The sequence below is a fragment of the Canis lupus genome, chromosome 10, assembly GCF_003254725.2.
Source record: "Canis lupus dingo isolate Sandy chromosome 10, ASM325472v2, whole genome shotgun sequence".
NCBI classification, from domain to species: Eukaryota; Metazoa; Chordata; class Mammalia; order Carnivora; family Canidae; genus Canis; species Canis lupus.
The window spans coordinates 35,799,810-35,824,308 of record NC_064252.1 but is presented as its reverse complement, the minus strand read 5'-3'; the positions used below and the strand labels follow the sequence as shown (position 1 = coordinate 35,824,308).

The window sequence follows — 24,499 nt, the reverse complement described above, 5'->3', positions numbered from 1 at the left end:
TGTGTTTCACCACATTTTTTTGAAGATTAAATTAGAATTGATGTGAAAGTTTAGAAAAGAATGTGACATATAGTAAGCATTAGCTGCTATCATTATCATAAACATTATTATTTATTTTATCTAACTTCTAAGAGTTGGTTTTACTTGAGATCAGAATTGAGGTCTCTTAGGCTGCGTTGGATTTCTATTGTTTCATAATAAACCACCAAACACTTGTTGCTTAAGACAACAACCAGTTTTGGTAAAATTGGTAACTCAAATTACTTAAAATACTCTCTTAGAAGTTAAATTGGTCTTGATTTTTAGAAAATCTTCACTAGTAGAGAAATGAAAATAAGAATATGATTCTTTTACTTTTCCCTAAAAGATAAGTCAACTTAAAAAAAAAAATCACCAAATACCATCTCCCCCTCCCCAAGTTAATAAGGGACAATTTTTTAAGTTTATAAATTTGCTGTATCATATAGCATTTAGCTTATTTAATCTCATAATATATTAATGAGAAGTGAAGTAATCTGTGTCAAATACAGCAGGTGGCACTGTGATAAACACTTTTCTGTGAAGAATTGAGTTCAGAATTAATGTATATACTCTTCTACTGATTTTTTTGCTAAATAAGGATAGGTTCCTAATGAGGTAAACCTGAACAGAATCCAGCAGCTTTGCTTACCCTAACACTCGTTTGCAATATTTTATTTAATCACAAAAAGTAAGTGTAATAGTAGCAGTGTTCCTTGAACTAAATTCTACCAAAAGTAAGAATAGAATATACTATAAATTGAGGCACAGATTTTAATTTCTCAAAATTCTTTCATATGTATTTTAATATGTGTTTATGCATTTCAATTCTTTCATAGGTATTTCACACCGGTTATTTTCAGCTACTCATTCTTAATAATTAGGAATTTGAATGAAATGCAACACATCAACCAGAAGATAGTAAATTTTAATGGAGGTGACTCTGTCATATTTTCAGTCTTTCAAAGTACTCTCAAGGCTTCTTTAAACAGAAATCTCAGTAGAAAAATTAGCTCACTAGTATTTGAACAGCACAAACACTTTTTTTAAAAAATTCCTTTCCATAGTATATTGAAGGAGTTTAGGAAACTGGAGTATTCTTGTACAATTAAAAGCACAATGTAAAATTGTTGTAAGACTACTGATTTGGGTTTAGTGTATTGAAGTGTAACAATTTAAGTATCTTAATATCTCACTTGCATTGATTCTGGTTAAATTAATGCTTCTCAATCCTGGCTTTAAGCTTCCCAATCATCTTTAAGAGAGTTCCAGGGACTCTAATCTAATGGATTCCATCATAACATTGGCCTTGGCAAAACCTTGCTGCATTAATGGCAGATATATCACAAAAGGTAATACACCAGAGCACATCTAGTTCTTTGAAGTTGTCTTTTGAATGGCTGTTTGATTTTTATTAAGAGATTAAAAATCCTTGTTTAAAAATTTGCATAAAGTTACTTAGCAACAAAAAAATATCTCAAAAGCTAGGTAAAGATAAATATGCTTTTGGAAGCATATGGCAGTTATCAAATATGGAAAATAAACATTATTTACGGTCTTTACTATTAAATATCAACTTTTTTCTTTAAAAATGGAATTTATTGTTATTTGGATATTAAAATATGAATGAAATTTACCCCATCATAGTGTGATTCCTCTTCATGTTTCAGGCCTTTGGGTTCTAACATTTTAAATTTAGCCGGTGATCTCTGGTCATTTTATTTTTGTTTCCCTTTTGAATTTAAATGGTGGTTTTATCTTTCTTTTGTTTCTGATTACCAACTATACTCCTGACTGATAATGTCAGTTGATTTTATGTACTGTTTTTCAGCTGACTACCTGGCTCAGGCTTTTGATTCTCTATGTTTGGACTTGAAGACAGATGAAGGAAAAGTCTTGTTTTTGGAGTATCAAGCTGTTCCGGTAATACTGAATCATCTAAGAATCTCCAGTAAAGGACTCCTCTCTAATGTCATTGATAGTTTGCTTCAGATGACAGTGGAATCTAGTAAGTTTTAAAGTTTTTAGATACAGTAAGAAGTGACAGTAGGATGATTTTCTTTGCACTCTGAATGTGTAACTACATATCAGACATAATGTGTTTTATAATAGAAATGGTTAAAAAGTATTTTTGATAGCTGTGTAATACAATGGTTAATAACATTTCTAGAAGTCGTATGTTCAAATTTCCATTAACCTAGCACAATTTCCAGTACTCATCTCAGTCACGTGGATATACTCTACATTGCGAGTCCTGTTTTCAAGCATCTCTGTCTCATCGTTCTGAAAGATCTAAACCTGTATTCCCTGTTTTCTCAGAGGGAGCGAGATGTTCAGGTGTGTTCCTGTCTAAAGGAGAGTAATGACAGAGCTGTATTCCTGTTCCTCTTCAACCTTACTGTTTTGTGGGAAGGTGGGGGGTGGGGTGGGAAAGGCACTCAGTTGTACATGTGGCTACTCTTTTTCATTCATATTTGTAACATTTTGTAGCCTGTGGCTTTACTTTTTCTATTCGGTTCTTATGTTGGTGTAACAGTTTCTTTTAACTTGCTGTTAATGGTTCCTAATTTAGCCCAGATATATATGGGTACATATGAAAATATGTATTTTCATTTGCTTTGGTTGGTAGTGCTCTTTGAACCTCAAATAGCCCCTTGACTTGTAATAAGCAACCATTTTGCCTCAGTAATTCTTTTTCAGTGTAGCTTTTCTTTTTCCCTATTCTCTCCTCTTTCTGTGGCACTTCTAAAGATGAAATGTTTATGCCTTCCAGAAGGTTGAAACTAAAACTAGAAAGTCATTGTCATTGCTCAGTGTGGTAGTAAGCAGTCAGGTACTTGGTGCTGCTTGCTGCTTGTGGGTGAATCCCTAACAGCTGGATGTAAAGCATAGTTATATTTATTTTTTTAATTGTTTTTATTTATTCATGAGACACACAGAGGCAGAGACAGAGGCAGAGGGAGAAGCAGGCTCTCTTCAGGGAGCCCAGTGCAGGACTTGATCCCCAGGATTGACCCTGGGATCAGGACCTGAGCCAAAAGCAGACGCTGAACCACTGAGCCACCCAGGTGCCCAAGCATAGTTATATTTCTAACTAGGTACCTTCAGTGTATGGCTTCACATTTTCAATTCATTTTATATACTTTCTTGTTTTTCCTTTACAACATCCCTATGAAGGGCCTGAGTAGAAAAACTGAGGCCAAGAAAAATCCGGTAACTTGTCCATGGCTTTTATTCCTAGGCCATCGTAAGACTTAGACTTGAAACCATGTTTCTGATTCTAGAAGTAACAAGATGCATTCTCCTATGGCACTGTGATTAGGTTTTCCAGAGGCTTTTTTCCTTCCCCAAAATGTTAAATTTTCTCTGACATTTTTTATTAATATTTTTAGCCATTTGTGACTGTTAAGATATTGGACTTATAGTTGAGGGTCTAGCTACCTAGTTAAATAATCTTGGGGTTTTATATCTTGATTTACTAATATATGCTATAGAGCAAAAAGGTGAAGAATTAATAAAATGAGAGATACTCAAGATTACTTGTTTAAAGTGGGTAGATTTATAGTTTACTTTCATAGGATTTTTCTTTCTTTTTAAAGATTTGAGAGAGAGCGTAGGGAGGGACAGAGGGAGAGAGAATCTCAAGCCAACTTCTTACTGAGTATAGAGCCCAAGACGGCATGACACAGGGCTCAATCTCATGACCCTAAGATCATGACCTGAGCAGAAATCAAGAGTTGGATGCTTGGATGCTTAACTGACTGAACCACCCAGGCACCCCCATAGGATTTTTCTTAATGAGGAAAACAAAAATTTTATCAGATGCAAATGTCTATTCGTTTGAAACAAATCTGTCTGAATGTTTATAACAGAGAGGAAATCTTATAGCCAAAGGAAAACTAAATATAATTTTATCAAATAGTGGACCTACTTGGGTGAAATGACTTTGTGGCACCATAACATTTACATTTGGAGAAATAATGGTAGATAAAGTCAACAGGTGTTCAGTTCATTCACACATGTTCAGATTATGCGCAAATCCAAGGTTATCCTTTCTTGTTCAAATTGAGTAAATAAAGCAATTTCTAATGTGGATTGCTAGAAAGCCATATCATTTTTAGTGATGGAAAACTTTTGGAAGATTAGAAATGAGTGAATCTTTGAGATCTCTGACTGAAGTATATTTATTTGTTTGATATATTTTTCATTTTTAATATAAATCCAGTACCTGATGTTAACCAGAGAAATGTGTTGAAGAGATTAAATGATTGATAGATAAAAATGCAGCAAGTACTCACCTAGCTGTTGGTTTTCTGTTCTGTTTTTTGAGAAAGAGATGAGATTTGAGATGAGAAACTCATTCCACCATATACATAATTTCCACATGCCATTTTTTTTTTTAAGTTTCTAGGAAAAAGTTGTTGGAAGAGAAATCTTGGTAGAATGGATTTGCAGATGCTTATCTCACAATGGGACTTGGTAGCCAGCTGTGCTTGAGGCAGTATGTTTCAAGCATTGTGTTTGCAGTGCTTTGGTGCTGAGCCTAGGGCTTCCTCCAATGTCTGTTTAGGGCTTTGGAGCAAGAGGCTGGAGGAAAGTGTCAGTGGAGCAAGCTCTAGCCCTGCAGTACTCAAACTGCTTAGTATTGGTTCTCTAACACATGTTAGTATAGAAACAGTATTTAAAACCTGTATGGTAGTTGTCAGATTATTAATTTTATCAAGTTCAATTATAACTTAAAACATTTGGATTTGGATTTTGTATGTTTGTCTTATTTCATTTCTAATGTTTTCTAATGGTATTGTAAAAAGATAAATTGGGGCACCTGGGTGGCTCAGTGGTTGAGTGTCTGCCTTTGACTCAGGTCGTGATCCTGGGGTCCTGGGATCAAGTCCCGCATCAGGCTCCCCACAGGAAGCCTGCTTCTCCTTCTGCCTATGTCTCTGCCTCTCTCTCTCTCTGTCTCATGAATAAATAAATAAAATTCTTAAAAATAAGAAGATAAATTTTGAAAAATTTATTTGAACAAACAGTGACTCCAGTAGGCCAGCACCAAATCTGAAAATGGTTAGGGGTGTGCTCTGCAGGTGGGGCCTAGAGCAGAGGTCTTTATAGAAAAGACAGGGAAGCAAAGCAAGGAAATTATTTAATTGGCTGTAATATAAATGTTTGCCTTGTTGGGGCAAACATTTAATTAAAATTTAATTAGTTGGCTGTTATGATAGTTTTTTCTGGAGGCTCATTTTCTCCAATTTGAGAAACTCTAGCTGACTATTGATGGTTAGTTTTTCTTGAGTTTCATTTTCTTAGATTCAAGTGTATTGACTGTATTAGAATTTGACTTGTAAAATGTCAAGGTAGGGTATCCTGCTGAAGGCATGAGAGCTCCCCAGTCTATATAGCCTTTTTGTTGGACTATTTTATATTTTATTTTATTTTTTTATTTATTTTATTTATTTTATTTTATTATTTTATTTTACTTTATTTTTTTTATTTTTTCCTCATCAAACACCAACCTTACCAACAAGATTTTTTTTTTTATTGGAGTTCAATTTGCCAACATATAGCATAACACCCAGTGCTCATCCTGTCAAGTGCCCCCCACTCAGTGCCTGTCACCGAGTCATCCCAACCCCCTGCCCACCTACCTTTTTACTACCCCTTGTTTGTTTCCCAGAGTTAGGAATCTGTTATGTTCTGTCATCCTCACTGATACTTTCACTCATTTTCTCTCCTTTCCCCTTTATTCCCTTTCACTATTTTTTATATTCCCCAAATGAATGAGACCATATAATGTTTGTCCTTCTCTGATTGACTTATTTCACTCAGCATAATACCTTCCAGTTCCATCCACATCGAAGCAAATGGTGGGTATTTGTCATTTCTAATGGCTGAGTAATATTCTATTGTATACATAGACCACATCTTCTTTATCCATTCATCTTTCGATGGACACCGAGGCTCCTTCCAGTTTGGCTATTGTGGACATCGCTGCTATAAACATTGGGGTGCAGGTGTTCCGGTGTTTTACTGCATCTGTATCTTTGGGGTAAATCCCGAGCAGTGCAATTGCTGGGTCGCAGGGCAGATCTATTTTTAACTCTTTGAGGAACCTCCACACAGTTTTCCAGAGTGGCTGCACTAGTTCACATTCCCACCAACACTGCAAGAGGGTTCCCCTTTCTCCACATCCTCTTGTTGGACTATTTTAAAAAGTATTTTATCTGTTGCATTCTGTATGCCAGATTGAAAATCTCAGACCAGTTCTTAGAATAGTTTGAGGAGCAATACAATACTTCATCTCCACCGGATACTTCATGTTAAGCTGTGTTGTAGTTTGTACTGCTACAGAGTGATTGTTTTTTTCTTGTCCCCCTTGTGCTTTTCCCCAGAAGATTCATCTTTTCAGATATGAGAAATGTTATTAGCTGCATTGGTATTTACTGTTTTTTGAAAGCTACTAAAATGCATTTCTTTTTTTAGAAAATGATCTAGATATTTTATTTTAAAATACATTTGAGTATAAATTGAGATCTATTCATTGATATACCTCAACTTATATGTTATGAGCACATTTTTTTTAGATTGAGGGTTTCTGATAATACCTCTTTTAGGGTGTGAGTATATATAATCACTTAGTAGTGTTGATTTTAGAAAATTACTTTGTGGTTTTTCTTTTTCCTGTCAGTGGTTAAAAGTGATTATTCACTTACCTGGGGTTAGCTGTGTAAGAATTTGAGTCTTATTTTATTTCAAAGAGTACTTTCCTTTTCTTATCCGACTTAGTTTAAATAGAAGGATTTAAGTTTGTATTTGTATTATTTAGTTCATTCTATTTTGTGGCCTAAAAACTGCCCGTTTCCATTTCCTTATTGTTTGTAATGGTTTTTCATTTCATTTTCTTGGGTTTTCCAGATACATAATCATATTATCTATAAATATTATTTCTTCCTTAACAATCTTTATAATTTTATTTTGCCTTGTCTCATTGAATTTGGGTGTCACCTTTAGTACAATGCTAAATAATAGCAATGGTAGTAAACATTTTCATCTTAGTCCTCATTTTAAATGAGAATGCTTCTAGTGTTTCATTAAGCAAAATGTTGCTGGCTTGGGTTGAGATACATATATCTTATCATTTTAAGAAAATATTCATCTGTTCCATACAATTATATTTAAAGGTAGATGTTGAATTTTGTGAAATGAACTTTTAGTATCTATGGAGTTTGATATATCAAAAAAGGATCATGTGATTAATAAAGGGAAAAAAAGTGATAATCTTGGGACACCAGGTGGCTCAGCAGTTGAGCATCTGCTTTTGGCCCAGGGTGTGATCTTGGGAGTCCCAGGATCGAGTTCCACGTCAGGCTTCCTGCATGGAGCCTGCTTCTCCCTCTGCCTCTCTCTCTTGGTGTCTTTCATGAATAAATAAATAAAATCTTTTTTAAAAAGTGATAATCTTTAGATTACTAAAATAAACTACATTTGGCCATGGGATGTTTTTCTTATAGTGTACTGCTGATTTTGTTTGTTTGCATTGCAAAGGAAAATAATAAACTAGTCTCACTTATGGTTACCTATTCAAAATCCTAGACTGAATATTAGCATTTACATTTACTGTAACAGTTAAAATACTAAGTTGTATTTCCTGTTAGCATAATTCTTAAAGGTCCCTAGGATTTTGGGAATGGTAAATGAGCATTGGCTGCAGTTTAAGTCACCAGCACCACCTAATGAGAGAATCAGCCTGTCCTCTGAAGCTTTGAAGCTAGGCATTGATTTCTCTCTAGCTATGAAGTCCTGGTGGCATCTTCTTCCAATAATAGACATTTCATCTACATTGAACATCTTTTGTTTAGTGTAATCACCTTCATTATCTTACCTAGACTTTCTGGATAATTTGTTGCAGCTTCTACATCAGCATTTGGGGCATCACCTCCTACTTTTATGTTATGGAAATGGCTTCTTTCCTTAAACCTCATAAGCCATCCTCTGCTAGCTTCAAACTTTTCTTCTATAGCTTCCTTTCCTCTTTTAGCTTTCATACAATTAAAAAGAGTTTAGAGCCTTGCTTGTTTAGGCTTTGACTTAAGGGAATGTTTTGGCTGGCTTGATCTTCTATCCAGACCACTATTTCTCCATATCAGTAATAAGGCTGTTTTGCATTCTTATCATTCATATACTCACTGTAATAGCACTTTTAATTTCCTTCAAGAACTTTTCCTTTGTATTCACAGCTTGGCTAACTCTGGTATAAGATGCCTAGCTTTTGGCATATCTTGGCTTTCGACATGCCTTCCTCAATGTCTTCCTCTTGCTTTTACTTGAACATGTAGAGAGCATTGTAGGGTTATTAATTGGCTTGATTTCAATAGTGTTGTGTGTCGGGGAATAGGGAGGCCTGAGGAGAGGAGGGCAGACGGGGGAATGGCGGTTGGTGAAGCAGTCAGAACACACACAGCATTTATCAGTTAAGTTCAACATGTTATATACAGATGTTGTTTGTGGCCCCCCAAAACAATTAAAATAGTAACAACAAAGATCACTGATCACAGATCACCATAACAAAAATAATAAGTCAAAAATCATAATGAAATATTGTAAAAATTATCAAAATGTGACACAGACACATGAAGTGAGGAAATGCTGTTGGAAGGATGGCACTGATAGACTTACTGGACACAGGGCTGCCACAAACCTTCAATTAGGAAAACAAAACAACCCCACCATATCAGTGAAGTAAATGAAGTGAATAAAACATGGTATGCTTGTAGATAAATGATTACCCGATGCTCTGAGAAATTACATGACTTGTTTAATGTCACATGGTTATGGACAGGGTGGTGATGAGGAATAAGTAAGTCTTTCAGAAAAAGGAGGTAGAGACAAGGGAGAAGCTTCCCTTGGACTTAAGACCCCAGAATTGAGGGATTCCAGAGCAGAAAGTAGTTAGCACTCACTATGTCCCAGGGATTAAGAAAGAAAAAGAAAGAAAGAAAGAAAGAAAGAAAGAAAGAAAGAAAGAAAGAAAGAAAGAGAGAGAGAAAGAGAGAAAGAAAGAAAGAAAGAAAGAAAGAAAGAAAGAAAGAAAGAAAGAAAAGAAAAGAAAGAAAGAAAAGGGAAAGGGAGGAAAGGGAAAGGAAAGGAAGAAAAGGAAGGAAGGAAGGAAGAAAGAAAGGAAAGAAAGAAAGAAAGAAAAAGAAAAGAAAAGAAAGAAAAGAAAAGAAAGAAAAGAAAAGAAAAGAAAAGAAAAGAAAAGAAAGAAAAGAAAAGAAAAGAAAAGAAAAGAAAGATGGGGGATCCCTGGGTGGCGCAGCGGTTTGGCGCCTGCCTTTGGCCCAGGGCGCGATCCTGGAGACCCGGGATTGAATCCCACGTCGGGCTCCCGGTGCATGGAGCCTGCTTCTCCCTCTGCCTGAGTCTCTGCCTCTCTCTCTCTCTCTCTCTCTCTCTCTCTCTCTCTCTCTCTCTCTGTGACTATCATAAATAAATAAAAATTTAAAAAAAAAAAAAAAAAGGAAGATGGGGTTGGTTGCGGGGGAGCTTTGGAATTCTCTCCAGAATGAAGAAGTAGAGGGAGGAACAGGGATTTGAGCAGACTAGGAACTTTGCTTGGGATTGTTCTGTTCTGAAGAGAGACTGTCTCTGGACTAGCACTTCTCCCACTTAGGCACCTGACAAACTCCTACTTGTCTTTCAAGTAGTAGGTCATCTTCAGTGTGTTTTACAACCTGCCTTGTTCCATAAAGGAATGAAGGTAGACTTGGAAAAAACTAAAGAGGGTAATTGATGTAGAATTGTTTTCAAAAGATTGCCTATGTATATCCTTCTGTTTTACAACCTGCCTTGTTCCATAAAGGAATGAAGGTAGACTTGGAAAAAACTAAAGAGGGTAATTGATGTAGAATTGTTTTCAAAAGATTGCCTATGTATATCCTTCTTACTGTTGCTTGTTTACTTTTTAAGAATTTATTGACCTTTATTCAGTACAAGGGTGGGCAGCTGACATTTTTTGGTTGATACTGAATGTCACAATGTTACAACTTTTGAAGATTTATTTATTTTAGAGAGAGAAAAAGAGTGGGCAAGTAGGGGGAGGGGAGTGGGGAGGAGGGGGAGGAAGAGGGAATGAATCTCAAGTGGACTCCACACTAAACGTGGAGCCTGTTCCAGGGCTTGATCTCAGGACCCTGAGATCATGACCTGAGCTGAAATCAAGAGCTGGCTGCTTAACTGAGCTATTCAGGCACCCCAGCTTTTAACTTTTGAATCATCAGAAGTAGAAATACAAAAAGCCATACTATCTAAAAATTCTATATTTTGTCCCATGTAATAACATGTTAATATATATATCTGAGAGTTGAGAGTTTGCTTTTAAAATAATTTTATTCAAAAAAAAAATAATAAAATAAAATAATTTTATTCTAATTACCACTTTGCCTTAGAATTCTGAAAAGAAAAAAAAAAAGAATTCTGAAAAGATTAAAATAACTGCTATCTGGAAAATACAGACTTAGATTCTTAGCATATGAACTACATAAAGTATTCTAATCAGTTAACAACAGGTTGATGTCTAACATGCAGAGACATAATCATTACCAAAAAGTGTACTGAACTGCTGACAGCACATACTTTTTAAAACATATAACCACTTTTGAATTGGCAGATCTTGAATAAATAATTCTCTTGAGAAATTTCAGTGATTGACTTTTAAATTAATAAGAATGTATTTATTTTAAGTTGCCCACTAATACAGTATTTTGTCAGATATTAGTGTAATGTTGGTACAGGGAGTTTTTATGCCACTTTCCCCTGACTATTGAAAGTAATGGGTAACTGAGATTGAAGACTTAAGTACTGCCCACCAAGCTTGTGAACTGCAAATTTACATGAAATACTGTGACTCAAGAAAGCATTGGAAATAATTGTTTTCAAGAGATAATTTAATTTAGTCCTTTGTGGCAAACATTATGGGCTGGCTTCCCCATCACCATTCTCATCTCTTTCTCCTTCCCTTGCTCTCAGCCCTCTTGCTGGCAGGAATGTCCACATGTGTCCTGCATGTGAGGTTGGAAATCCACTGAGAGGTTCAGAGACACTTTATGTTTTGATTTTCTGGTAAGAGGGGACAGATGATAAGTACTATTCTTACTTGACTCCCTTCTTTTGCCTTGTTGTCTAGAGCCTTTTGACCATGAATTACACATGAAGAAACAGAGAGTCTGAATTTGGGTTTTCGATGACACTGTCTTGTACCTGAACCAGTTACAGGAAGTGCCTCCTTTTAAGAGAGAACCAAGAATCTGTTTGATTAAGCCACTATAAATTGGACTTTCTGTTACATTTCCAACCGAACCAACATATACTTCCACATCATAATTGAAGTTAGTTTTATTTTACCCTATAAAAATTCTATTTTCTTTAAAGTCTTTCTTTGGAAGGTAAAATTGTATAGGTTTATCATTTTAAAATTCAAATAAAGACAGGTGTCAGCAAGATGGTAGACTAGGATGCTCCAGGCTCTCATTCTTTCACAGAAACATCAAATTAACAACTATAGACTGACTAAATTAACTTTATAGGAGCTCTGAAAACTAGTCAAAGATCTGTAACAGTCAACCTAATGCACATTCAAAAAAAGCCTTATTCAAAACATTAAGAAATTTTGTTACTTTTTAATTGTCTTTACACCACCCCACCCCTGGTGTGGTACAGGGCAGATGGGAGAGGGTGGCTCATTCCTGTTCCTTCTTTGAGACAGAAAAGACAGTAGAACTAGTATGCAATATTCTGGCCTTTCTGGGTGGTCCAAAGGATTGGGTTCTTCTCTCTTGCCTGACTCAGAGCACAGACTGGGACATATGCAAATAGTTTGGATCTGACTGAAGGCGAGAAAGGCAGTGGTAAGTACCATGGCGCTTGAAAGCTGCACGGGAGTATAGACTTGCAGATGCCTGGGACAAGAAATTATGGACAGAAGAGTACAGTACAACATCTGAGGTCTTGAGAATAAGCTGGGGTAAGACTCTGGGAAATTAAGACCTATAAAATCAGCCAGGGGGAAATTAGAAAAGAAGAAGCACATTCATAGGCCCAGATAGGACTTATGCCTATAAAAGACCCGAGAAGACCTTAGGCCTTAGGCCTGGCACTGTTCCCAAAGGCTCAAGTTACTGCTAATTAATGAAGAAGATCTTTCATCCTAGTCTGCAAAGACTAGGAAAGGTGGCTGTTTTTCAAATGATAAATTTTCAGAAAAAAAAAAAAATCACAAGGCATACAAAGAAACTGAGAACATGGCCATTCAAAGAAACAAAATAAATCTTGAAAAATATCCCCAAAGAAACATGCAGTACACTCATTCAGCAAAGACTTTAAAGCAACTATCTTAAATACACTCAAAGAGCTAAAAGAAGACCAAAGAACCAAAAGAAATCAGGAAAATTATATATGAAAAAGTGAGAATTTGAACAAAGAGCAAAAATTATCAAGAACCAAATAGAAATTCTGGAGCTGAAAAATACAGTAACTGAATTTTAAAAACACTAGAGAAGTTCAACATCAGATTCATAGATTCATACAGGGACAAGAAAGAATGAACTTAAAGCCAGGACATTTGAAGTTATCAAGACTGAGGAGCAAAAAAGAAAGAATGAAGAAAATGGAACAGATCAGAGCCTAAAGGACTTATGGGACATCATCAAGCAGATTAATATGCACATTTTGGTAGTCCCAGAAGAAGAGACAGAGAAGGGGGCAGAATAATCTGCCTCTTCGATAATCTACTTAAAGATATAATGGCTGAAAATTTACCAATGTGAGGAAAGACATAGTTTTACAAATCTAAGAAGCTCACCAAATTCCAAAGCTCAGTGAACCTCAGGAAGAGCCCAAAGAGCCCACAGAGAAGATACATGATAATTAAACTCCAAAAGTCAAAGATAGAATCTTGAAAGCAGCAAGGGAAAATGTGGTATATACATAACGAGGAATATTATTCAGCCTTAAAAAGGAAGGAAATTTTGGTACCTGCTCCACCTCAAATGAACCTGGAGGATATTATGCTAAGTGAAATAAACCAGATACAAAAAGACAATTTTTTTTTTAAAGATTTTATTTATTGGGGCACCTGGGTGGCTCAGTGGTTGAACATCTGCCTTTGGCTCAGGTCGTGATCCCGGGGTCCTGGGATACAGTCCCACATCAGGCTCCCCCCGGGGAGCCTGCTTCTTCCTCTGCCTATGTCTCTGCCTCTCTCTGTGTGTCTGTCATGAATAAAAATAAATAAATTCTGAATAAATAAATTTAAAAATTAAAAAAACAAAGATTTATTTTTGAGAGTGAGAGATAGCAAAAGTAAGAGAGAGCACAAGTGGGAGGGAGGAGTAGGCTCCCCACTAGGCAGGGAGCCTGATGTGGGGCCCAATCCAGGACCCTGGGATCATGACCTCAGCCAAAGGCAGATGCTGAACCATTGAGCTGCCCAGGGGCCCCCCAAAAGACAAATCTTATATGATTCCACTTATGTGAGATACTTAGAATAGTCAGATCTACAAAGAAAGAAAGTAGAATGTTGGCTGCCAGGATCTAGAGGGACAGATGGAAGTGGGTGTTAGTGTTTAATGGGTACAGTTTCTTTTAGAGAACATGGAAAATTTCTGGAGATGGATGGTTGCACAACAATGTGAATGTACTTAATACTAACAAACAGTACACCTAAAAATGGTTAAAATGTAAGGGTTTGAGGGTTTTTTGCATATTTAACCACAGTTTAGAAACTAAATATAAATAAGCTTTTAGAGCTAAAAAAAAAAAAAATGAGACCAAAAAGAAATGTAGAAAGCATGTTTTTTTAAAACATCACCATATAAACTTCATCATTTAGTAATCACCATCATTAAATATTATTTCAGATACTTTTCTGTAGTTGTACATACGAAAATATTGAGTGGATAAACATGAAAAATACTGTTACAGAAATGGGATTTATTATACATTACTTAATGAAAATTATTTTTAAAAACATTTTATTTATTCATGAGACACACAGACAGAGATAACAGGCAGAGGGAGAAGCAGACTCCCTGTGGGGAGCTCAATGCGGGACTCGATCCCAGGCCCCAGGATCACAAACTGAGCCAAAGGCAGATGCTCAACCACTGAGCCACCCAGGCGTCCCATGAAATCTATTTTTTTTTCAAGTTTTTATTTAAATTCCAGTTAGCCTACGGAAATCTATTTAACAGGAAAAATGAAATGGATTTGAATTACAAATGCTAAATGAACAAAGAAGGATGAAGATTGAAAGAGCCCAATAGTGACTCAGGAAAATTTGCCTCAGAATATTCAACAGCAAGATATACCCTAAACTTCAAAGATAAAAGTCATTAGCCACCTAAGCAAAAGAGTAAATTAACAGGAAAAATAAAATGGATTTGAATTACAAATATTTTATATCAAATTCCTTCTGTTAAGAAAAGGTAAAAAGCATTGAGTCTCTCTTTTTCTTTTTTTTATTGTAAAATAATATAAGAAAATTCACCATAGTAGTCACTTTAAAAAATTAATTAACTGGTTAATTTAGAGAGAGAGCATGAATAAGCAGGGGGAGGGGCAGAGGGAAAGAGAGAGGCAGAGAATCCCAAGCAGACTCCATGATGAGCATGGAGCCCAATACAGGGCTTGATCCCACAACCCAAGAGATCATGACTTGAGCCAAAATCATGAGTCAGATACTCAACCAACCAAGCTACATAGGCACCCCTACCATATTAGTCATTTTTAAGTGTATCCTGTCTTTTAAGTATTGTTTTCAGTTTTAGCCGTTTATTGGCTCCCAGCCAGGAAAGATGAAGACAGCCGCACTGTGCACTTTCCATCTCTCCTTCTTCCACTTCCCTTTCATTATCACAGTTCATTCTGTTCTGTGACCACAATTTGCACATGTGCTTCATACTGGTTTTCTTACTACTTAAATTAGTTTTACATTCAGTTATATTAAGTGCTCAGGAATAGTTCTTTTACTGTGACTTCTGCATTTTTCTGTGTTATTTTTTTTTAAGATTTTATTTATTTATTCATGAGAATACACAGAGGAAAGAGAGAGAGAGGCAGAGACACAGGCAGAGGGAGAAGCAGGCTCCATGCAGGGAGCCTGACATGGGTCTCGATCCCGGGTCTCCAGGATCACTCCCTGGGCTGAAGGCGGCACTAAACCGCTGAGCCACCCGGGCTGCCCTGTGTTCTTATTTTTGAATAATCACTTAATTGCTCCCTCCCCCATGTGTATCCTACACCCCTCCTCCCCAGTTTAGGAAGTGCTTGTGGGTGCTGAGTCATTTCATGTTTGAAAATGATGGCCTTTTTGTACTTACCAAGATCGTGCCTGAGTATATATAGTAGGTTTAGAGCTCCCTTTCTTTTCAAAATTTTGTAAACTATACTTTTACTGTTGCAGAGAAGTGAAAGGATAGCCTGATTTTTTCCCTGTTAGTGATAATTTACTCTTTTGCTTAGGTGGCTAATGACTTTTATCTTGGAAGTTTAGGGTATATCTTGCTGTTGAATATTCTGAGGCAAATTTTCCTGAGTCACTATTGGGCTCTTTCAATCTTCATCCTTCTTTGTTCATTTAGCATTTCATATATATATATATTTGATCCCTTAACACAGGTTTGAACTGTGCCTACCTGCTTCTGTGTGGGTTTTTTTCCCTATAAATACAATATAGCACTGTAATTCTTTATAGATTTTGGATACTAGCCCTTTATCTGATATATCATTTGCAAATATCTTCTCCTATTCCTTAGGCTGCCTTTTAGTTTTACTGTTTCCTTTGCTGTGCAAAAGCATTTTATTCTGATAAGGTCCTAATAGTTCATTTATGCTTTTGTTCCCTTTCTCTCCAGCAACATGTCTAGTAAGAAGTTGCTGGCGCCAAGGTCAAAGAAGTTGTTGCCTGTGTTCTCTTCTAGGATTTTGATGGTTTCCTATCTCACATTTAGGTCTTTCATCCATTTTGAGTTTATCTTTGTGCATGGTGTAAGAAAGTGGTCTAGTTTCATTCTTTTGCATGTCATGGTCCAGTTTTCCCAACACCATTTGTTGAAGAGACTGTCTTTTTTCCATTGGATATTCTTTCCTACTTTGTCGAAGATTAGTTGACCAGAGAGTTGTGGGTCCATTTCTGGGTTCTATTCTGTTTCCCTGATCTATGTGTCTGTTTTAGTACCAGTACTATACTATCTGGGTGATCACAGCTTTGCAACATATCTTGAAATCTGGCAGTGTGATGCTTCCAGCTTTGATTTTCTTTTTCAAGACTGCTTTAGCTATTTGGGGTCTTTTATGGTTCCATAAATTTTAGGATTGTTTGTTCTAGCTCTGTGAAAAATGCTGGTGGTATTTTGATAGAGATTGCATTAAATGTGTAGATTGCTTTGGGTAGCATAGACTTTTTAGCAATGTTTGTTCTTCCAATCCATGAACATGGAATGTTTTCCCATTTCTTTGTGTCCTCTTCAGCTTCTTTCATCCATGTTCTATAGTTTTCAGAGTACAGATCTTTTATCTCTTTGGTTAGGTTTATTCCTAGGTATCTTACGGTTTTTGGTGCAGTTGTTGATGGGATTGATTCCTTGATTTCGTCTTCTACTGCTTTGCTATTGATGTATAGAAATGGCAACAAATTTCTGTACATTGATTTTATATCTAGCGACTTTGCTGAATTAATGTATTACTTGTAGCAGTATTTTGGTGGAATCTTTTTGGGTTTTCTACATATTGTTTGCAAATAGTGAAAATTTTACTCTTTCTTTGCTGATTTTGATGCCATTTATTTATTTATTTATTTATTTATTTATTTATTTATTATCTATCTGTTTTAAAGATTTTTAATTTATTTATTAATGAGAGAGAGAGAGAGAGAGAGTGAGGCAGAGACACAGGCAGAGTGAGAAACAGGCTCCACGCTGGGAGCCCGATGTGGGACTGGATCCTGGGACCCCAGGATCACGCCCTGGGCCGAAGGCAGGCGCTAAATCGCTGAGCCATCCAGGTGTCCCAGATGCCTTTTATTTCTTTTTGTTGTCTTGATTGCTGAGGCTAAGACTTCTAGTACTATGTTGAATGGTAATAGTGAGAGTGGGCATTCCTGTCATGTTCCTGGTCTTAGGAGAAAAGCTCTCAGTTTTTTCCCCGTTGAAGATGATATTAGTTGTGGGTCTTTCATATATGGCCTGTATGATACTGAGATATGTTCCATCTGTAGCTGCTTTGTTGAAGGTTTTTATAAAGAATAGATGCTGTAGAGCAGCCCTGGTGGCTCAGCGGTTTAGCGCCGCCTTCAGCCCAGGGTGTGATCCTGGAGACCCGGGATCGAGTCCCACGACAGGCTCCCTGCATGGAGCCTGCTTCTCCCTCTGCCTGTGTCTCTGCCTCTCGCTTTCTCTCTCTCCTCTCCGTGTTTCTCATGAATAAATAAATAAAATCTTTAAAAAAAAATAGATGCTGTATCTTATCAAGGGCTTTTGTGCATCCATTGAGAGGATCATATGGTCCTTATCCCTTCTTTTATTACTATAGTGCATCAGTGATTTGTGAATATTGAACCACCGCTGCAACTCAGGAATAAATCCCACTTGATCCTGGTGAATAATTCTTTTAATTCCTTATGATTTTCTTAACATTTTTTTCACTAGCTTACTTTATTGTAGAATATAACATATGATATACAAAATATTTAATAATCAACTATTTGTTACTGGTAGGACTTCTGGTCAGTGGTAGGCTGTTAGTAGTTTTGGGGACTCAGAAGTTATACACAGATTTTTGATTGTGTGTGTGTGGAGGGGGGTCACCACTTGTAACCCATACATTGTTCAGGATAAACTAATATCAAGAATACAAATTATCCTTATTTTCTTGATGGTCTTCCATATTTTGATTTCTTTCTAATTATTTCTTTACATGATTTTCATTTGTATTGTTTGTGATTATCTGAAATTTCTATAATAATCTAATTTTCAGTTATATCACTTCAGTTTTGTGATTTATCAGGGTTTTTTGGTTATTTTTTTAAGTTGGCTCCATGTCCAGCAGGGAGCCCAATGTGGGGCTTGAACTCACGACCCTGAGAGCAGGAGAGTTGGATGCTTAAATGACTGAACTACCCAGGTGCCCTAAATATTTGGTTTTTGATGGTGGATTTTAAATTGTCTTTCTTTTTAAAATCCTGTTCTTTATCATCTTTTCTTATTTTATTGACTAGCCATGTTTTTATTAGGTTAATATATACCTCAAAACTCTTATGGAAAACTATTGTTTTTTGAGTTGTGTTTTCTATTAATTACACTTGACTGTTTTGTGTGTGCTATATTCCTTTCTTATTGATTAATTGACTGATTGATCAATGTAATATGTATGCCAGATTGCCATGCTGTTTCTAATCAATCTTGTTCTTGCTTGGACCTCCTTGTCCAGACTTTCTGTTTGTCTTCATAGAGGGTGTGGGACACTCTCTTCTTACCACCATAGTCAAGTCCAGTTTTCTTTTCTTCCTTCTGACCTATAGTTTAAAAGCTATTTTCCTTAATATATATGTTTTTTTCTGTGTCCCATGGGTGTAGCAATAACATGCTGTTAGATTCTCAGGACTATATTCTTCTGAGATTTGACTAAGTATCCTGTTCCCATAGAGAAATTCTTTCGGGTTTGGACTGGTTCCCTAGTACAGTGTGTACTCAGGAACATTATTTTCCACTGCCCCCCTGGCAACCCCTTTTCTTTGTTTCCCAGTCAGAAGTTGAAAAAGTAACAGCAGCTGTTTTGTTTGTTCCTCTTCAGGTTTAGGGTTATTAGTGAGAATTCCCAAGATTTTGTCAACCCCGATATGTGATATGGAAAAAAGGTGGTTAAGCTGGGCTAGGACCCTGGCTACACTCCCAACTCTTCTCCACTCTAGAATTTTGTGTTTATATCCTAGAACATTGGCCACCAATGTTTGTGACCTTGACTTCTGCCCCCTTTTTGGTTGTTGTAGTTAAGGGGTTTGCTTTTGTTTTTGTTTTGCTCTTCTTTACTATTCGGTGTTTTTTTGTTTTTGTTTTTTGTTTTTGTCTTACAATTTTTGATCCTTATGACTAGGTATTAGGGGAGAAAAATTCTATCAGGCATTTTTACCTTTCCATTTTAATGTAGAAATAGTGAAGACATGCTGAGTAATTTATCCAGTGTTACATGAATTTTAGAAGACAAGTCATTTGCCCTATTAGACCTTCAATATTTTCCACTCTCATACTAGCTACCTTTATTCAAATTGAAGTTTTTCTAGGCTTAAAAAATATAATGAATTTGAACATTGGAGTAGTGAAAAAATGTTAAAACTGCAGTTTTGGTCTTAAAGTTAACCCTAACCCAATGCATATAAGAATTTCAGGATTTCCCTTCTCTCTATATCTTTCTCATAGGTTTAAAGGGGAGGTTGGAAATTAAACCAGTGAACCTTTTTTACTTCTAAAAGACCTTTACAAGCTTCCCTTTTTAAATATGCTGATATATTAAAGTTTTTGGTTGGTCTTGGCTTTTTTCCATTATAAAGGTCATACACAAAGTTTATTTTTATTTCAATGGATTCTTGTCTCACATTTAGATCATTCAACCATCTTGAGTGTATCTTTGTGTATGGTGTAATGGTCCAGTTTCATTCTTCAGCATGTGGCTGTCCAATTTTCCCAACACCATTTGTTGAAGAGACTATCCTTTTTCCATTGGATATTCTTTCCTGCTTTGTCGAATATTAGTTGACCATATTGTTGAGGGTCCATTTTTGGGTTCTCTCTTCTGTTGCATTGATCTATATGTCTGTTTTTGTGCCAGTACTATACTGTCTTGATGACAAGTATTTGTCACAAATTTGTAATATTGTGTATTACAAAGCTGTATTACGAAGCTTTGTCACAGCTTTGTAATACAGCTTTAAGTCTGGAATTGTGATGCGCCCAGCTTTGGTTTTCTTTTTCAACATGCCTCTGGCTATTCAGCGTCCCTTTTCTGGTTCCATATAAATCTTAAGATTATTTCTTCCAACTTTGTGAAGTCCATGGTATTTTGATGGGGATTGCATTAAATGTAGCATAGGCATTTTAACAGTATTTATTCTTCCAGTCCATGAGCATGGAATGTTTTTCCATCTCTTTGTGTCTTCCTCAGTTTCTTTCAGAAGTGCTTTGTAGTTTTTGGAGTACAGATCCTTGACCTCTTTGGTTAGGTTTATTCCTAGGTATCTTAATGTTTTTGGTGTGATTGTAAATGGAATTGATTCCTTAATTTCTCTTTCTTCTGTCTCATTTTTTTTTTTAAAGATTCTATTTATTCATGAGAGACAGGGGTGGGGGGTGCAGAGACATAGGCAGAGGGAGAAGCAGGCTCCATGCAGGGAGCCTGACATAGGACTCGCTTCCGGGACCCCGGGACCACACCCTGGGCTGAAAGCAAGCGCTAAACCACTGAGCCACCCAGGCATCCCTGTCTCATTGTTACTGTATAGAAATGCCACTGATCTCTGTGCATTGATTTTGTATCCTGCCACATTGCTGAATTGCTGTATGAGTTCTAGCAATCTTGGGGTGGATTCCTTTGGGTTTTTTATATACAGTATCATGTCATCTGCAAAGAGGGAGAATTTGACTTCCTTGCCAATTTGAATGCCTTTTATTTATTTCTGTTTTCTGATTGCTGAGGCTAGGACTTCTAGTACTGCTGTGTTGAATAATAGTGGTGAGAGTGGACATCCCTGTCGTGTTCCTGATCTTAGGGGAAAGGCTCTCAGTTTTTCCTCATTGAGAATGATATTCGCTGTGGGCTTTTCATAAATGGGTTTTATGATATTGAGAGATGTTCCCTCTATCCCTACACTTTGAAGAGTTTTAATCAGAAATAGATGCTGTATTTTGAACTCATAACCACCTTAACAGATCTTTTAGTTTTCACTATTGCAAACTTTACTGTGGCCCTAATTATCAAACCTGTGCATACATTCGATTCAGACACAGTCTCAGAGGCAGGATTGCTGAATCAAAGGATATCCCCACTTACATTGCTTTTTTTTTTTCTTACATTGCTTTTGATACAAATTTGCCAAATTCCAATTATTTTATTTCTACTGAGGTTGAATATTTTTCCTGTATTTATTCCATCATGATTGCTTGTTTGTGCTCTTTGCTCATTACTGAAAATATTAGATCAATCTTTTTCTTACTGATTTATAAGAGCTTTTTTTAATAGTATCAATCTCCTGGCAAATATATTACAAGGGAATTTCTTCCCAATCCCTCTGCCTCGAGTTTGACATTTCCCTTTGTTTTTTTAGGGCTTTTGCCTTTTAAGTTTTGTAGTTGTTTTTTATACAGACCTTACATAGACATTAAAATTTTTTATTTTGTAAAATTTTTGTCTTTTATAAATCTTTTCACCCTTTGGCTTCTGTGCTTAAAAAGTTATTGCCCAGCTATTGATTATGTGAATTGTCACTCAAATGAAATTCTTAAATGTAGAATATTTTTTAAAAAATGCTATCCCCAAAGTATTTTTTATTGTTAATTATTTTTAAACTCAGCTTACTATTATGAACTTCTTGAAGAATGACCTCCCCACGTTCTTTCAAACATGAGATTTCTGCTACATAATACCTACTGGAGGTTGGATCTTTGGTTTGCCTTGTTCCACAACAGCCATTAGAGATTTTCTTTTTTCAAATGACTGTATTGTTGCCCCAAAGTTTAAGTATGAAAGAATGAAAGTCCAAATCAGTACTTGATGAACCACATGGTACCAGTACCACATAGTTCTGGTTTATTTTGTTATCACTTTCCCTTCCAGCTACTTTGTAACAGTAAAGCCCTGGTGTTTTGTTTTGCAGAGTCCCTGCAGCCCTTCTTGGAAGCCTGTAGCAACACTTTGTTTTTCCGTACTTGCTCTGTGCTGCTCCGAACGCCTAAACTTGACCTTCAGATTCTAGAAAAGCTCAGTATTATCCTGCAGAAGCTTTCCAAAATCAAGTAAGGATTTTTTTATTTCCAATATTTTTTTATTGAAAAACATATTATTGTGAAGATTTAGGCCTTTCTGAATCCTATACTGGTTCAACGTTATTAAGTAACGGTTTCCAATAAATGTAGAATCTTGAGATTCTTGAACTATTAATGCATGTCTAAGATACATACTCAGTGATAGATGAGAATCAGAGTGTCTGTCTAGGCATGTCTTGTTTCTGTAGTTCATTTTTGCTAAGTAAACTTTAGGAACCATAGAGGATGCAGAAGTAAGCAGTTTTTAGCAACCAAGTGGTAGTATCAGAGTGAATTATTACACACTGATACACTGAAGTACCACAGATAAAAATAAAAATATATCAGATCCTATTGACATACTGAAATGAATTTGGGGAATGAGAATGAAGCAGGCAGAAGAGATTTAAAATAATGTTGGTAACTGGTTTTATTTTAGGAAATAATTATGAGCTTATTATGCCACTAATTTGGATTTCATTGTAAGAACCAAGGGCTTTCTTTTTATATTTCCTCTTCTTTCCCCTGATGCAAACATTGGTATAACCAGTTTTTAAATTATAAATAAAGGACACAGATTTTAAGCTTTATTTTCCTGATCCTGGTATAGTCTAGCTATACCAGTTTATAGTTTCTTTGGAGGTGGATTAAACGCCTGTCTCATGTTGTAACAGTAAAATTTCGGTTTTGGTTCAGCTCCTCTGCCCCTGCCCTACCTTTCCTCTCACCTGTGATTTGCATGGTCATGAACTTAGATATGTTACCAGGCCTCAGTATACTTGAATAGTAAGTATAATACATCTTAAAATTATCTGTAGTTGTGTGATAGAAGGTCCATATGATCTGCTTGGTGCCTAGCACACAATACCACACCACAGTACGTTATTGTCAAACTCTAACCTCATACTCAGCAGGTTTTGGACTGGTATCAGTTAAACTTACCAATTCATCGTCTTCCTTTGCTTGCAGACTGACTGTACCATGGTTGTCTTAATTTATAGTCTGTAAATTCTCAGGAAGAGCTGTTTTAGTTTACCTGTGCTGTCACGAAGCTGCAGTAACGTTATTTAGGTTTAATTTGGTCTTAGGTCTTAGTTCATGGGATTTTTTTATGCAGTCCCAACTTGCAACTGTACCCTATTCCTGCTGTGTGTTATAGCTTATGTTCATTTTAGCCAGAGATAAGAGCTGAAACAAAGCCCCTGCAGGAGGGCTGGGAACAGCTGATGTGCAAGCAGGTCTTCAAGTAAAGCTTTAAAACCACAGAGATGTGAATCCTTTTGTATTAAGTGGGTGGTTACTTAGGTTATTTAATAATCTCTTTCAAGAGGTAAACATATGGAGACAGGGAAATAAATGTGTTTCAGATGTTATTAGAACTAATTGAAAATGAAATTACTGATTATTAGAAGGAGGATGGTTGAAAAGATATTTTGTAGCTAAGTCAAAAGGTAATCCAATACTCTGCTGCTTAAAATAAGATGATCAAGTGTTTTACTCTTTTTAGCTGTGAGGAAAAATTCTCAAGCATTTTGATGGTGATGAGGTTGCAGATTTAAGTATTATAAAGCATATTTTGGTTTTCCTTGAATACTTTTCCACTTTAGGCTTATCTCCTAAAACCAGTTTTGTCTGTCTCAGCATATTAATCCTTTAGTTACCTATGTTCTGCACGGTGTTGAAACCAGGTGCTGTTTGCCCATATTTACAAATAGATGACCTCTCCTTGTCATTTCAGACAAACTCCTTAAGAGTGTCCGACTAAGTCAATATACTCATTCTCTTACAGGAGTAATAAGAAGCTCTTTGAACTTTTTACTATTCATCTGATGCTTCAAGAATTACAAAGGACAACACATCCAGAGCATGCCTTTCTCTGTATCAACCTAAATTCCACTCTGTTCAATTTGGGTTTGACAAAATGCAACTCCTTGGCCTCCAATGCAAGCCATTAGATTAGCTGATTATTATTTTATATATATTATATGTGTGTTGCTTATTTGTAAGATTGTAAAAATTACTAAACTACAAGTCCACCAAGTAAGTTACCAGTAGCATCATTTATCATGAAAAATAGATTTTTTTTTTAACTTTTAAAATGAAATCTATAGAAGCTATGGAATTTTTGAACTCTTTCAGTTCAACTAAGGTAGTACTCACTAATGTACAAAATGGAATTTTCAGAATTAATGACATTGGGGTTACTTTTTGTAAGAATGTTTTAGGAAAGTTTTTTAAATTATGTGATTATTTGGAATAAAATCGGTGTTTGTGTGGGAAAGAAGATTAGATCATATTGTCATTCTTTCTTAATATGTTAGCAGTTTCTTGTTTTTGAAGCAAAAGTACATAACTTTTACCTTCCATCTTCATATCATAACTTTTGTATATATCCTAGATTCACAAAAACTGATTTT

The 24,499-nt window shown here is 36.0% G+C and overlaps 1 protein-coding gene across 10 annotated transcripts in view; it reads left to right on the top strand.

Moving 5' to 3' along the window:
* CCDC138 (coiled-coil domain containing 138) overlaps positions 1-24,366 on the top strand; it is a 110,429-nt gene extending 86,063 nt beyond the window's left edge. For 9 of the 10 annotated variants that reach the window (XM_035696097.2, XM_049115373.1, XM_025462595.3 and 6 more), the window contains 3 exons: positions 1,850-2,026; positions 21,935-22,073; positions 23,872-24,366. In XM_035696097.2, coding sequence (XP_035551990.1) covers positions 1,850-2,026; positions 21,935-22,073; positions 23,872-24,037 — 482 coding nt within the window. In that variant the 3' untranslated portion in view covers positions 24,038-24,366. Of the gene's footprint in view, positions 1-1,261; positions 1,371-1,849; positions 2,027-21,934; positions 22,074-23,871 lie in introns of those variants that run through there. The other variant, XR_003142298.3, reaches the window with a different exon arrangement.
* Positions 24,367-24,499: the final 133 nt, after the last annotated feature.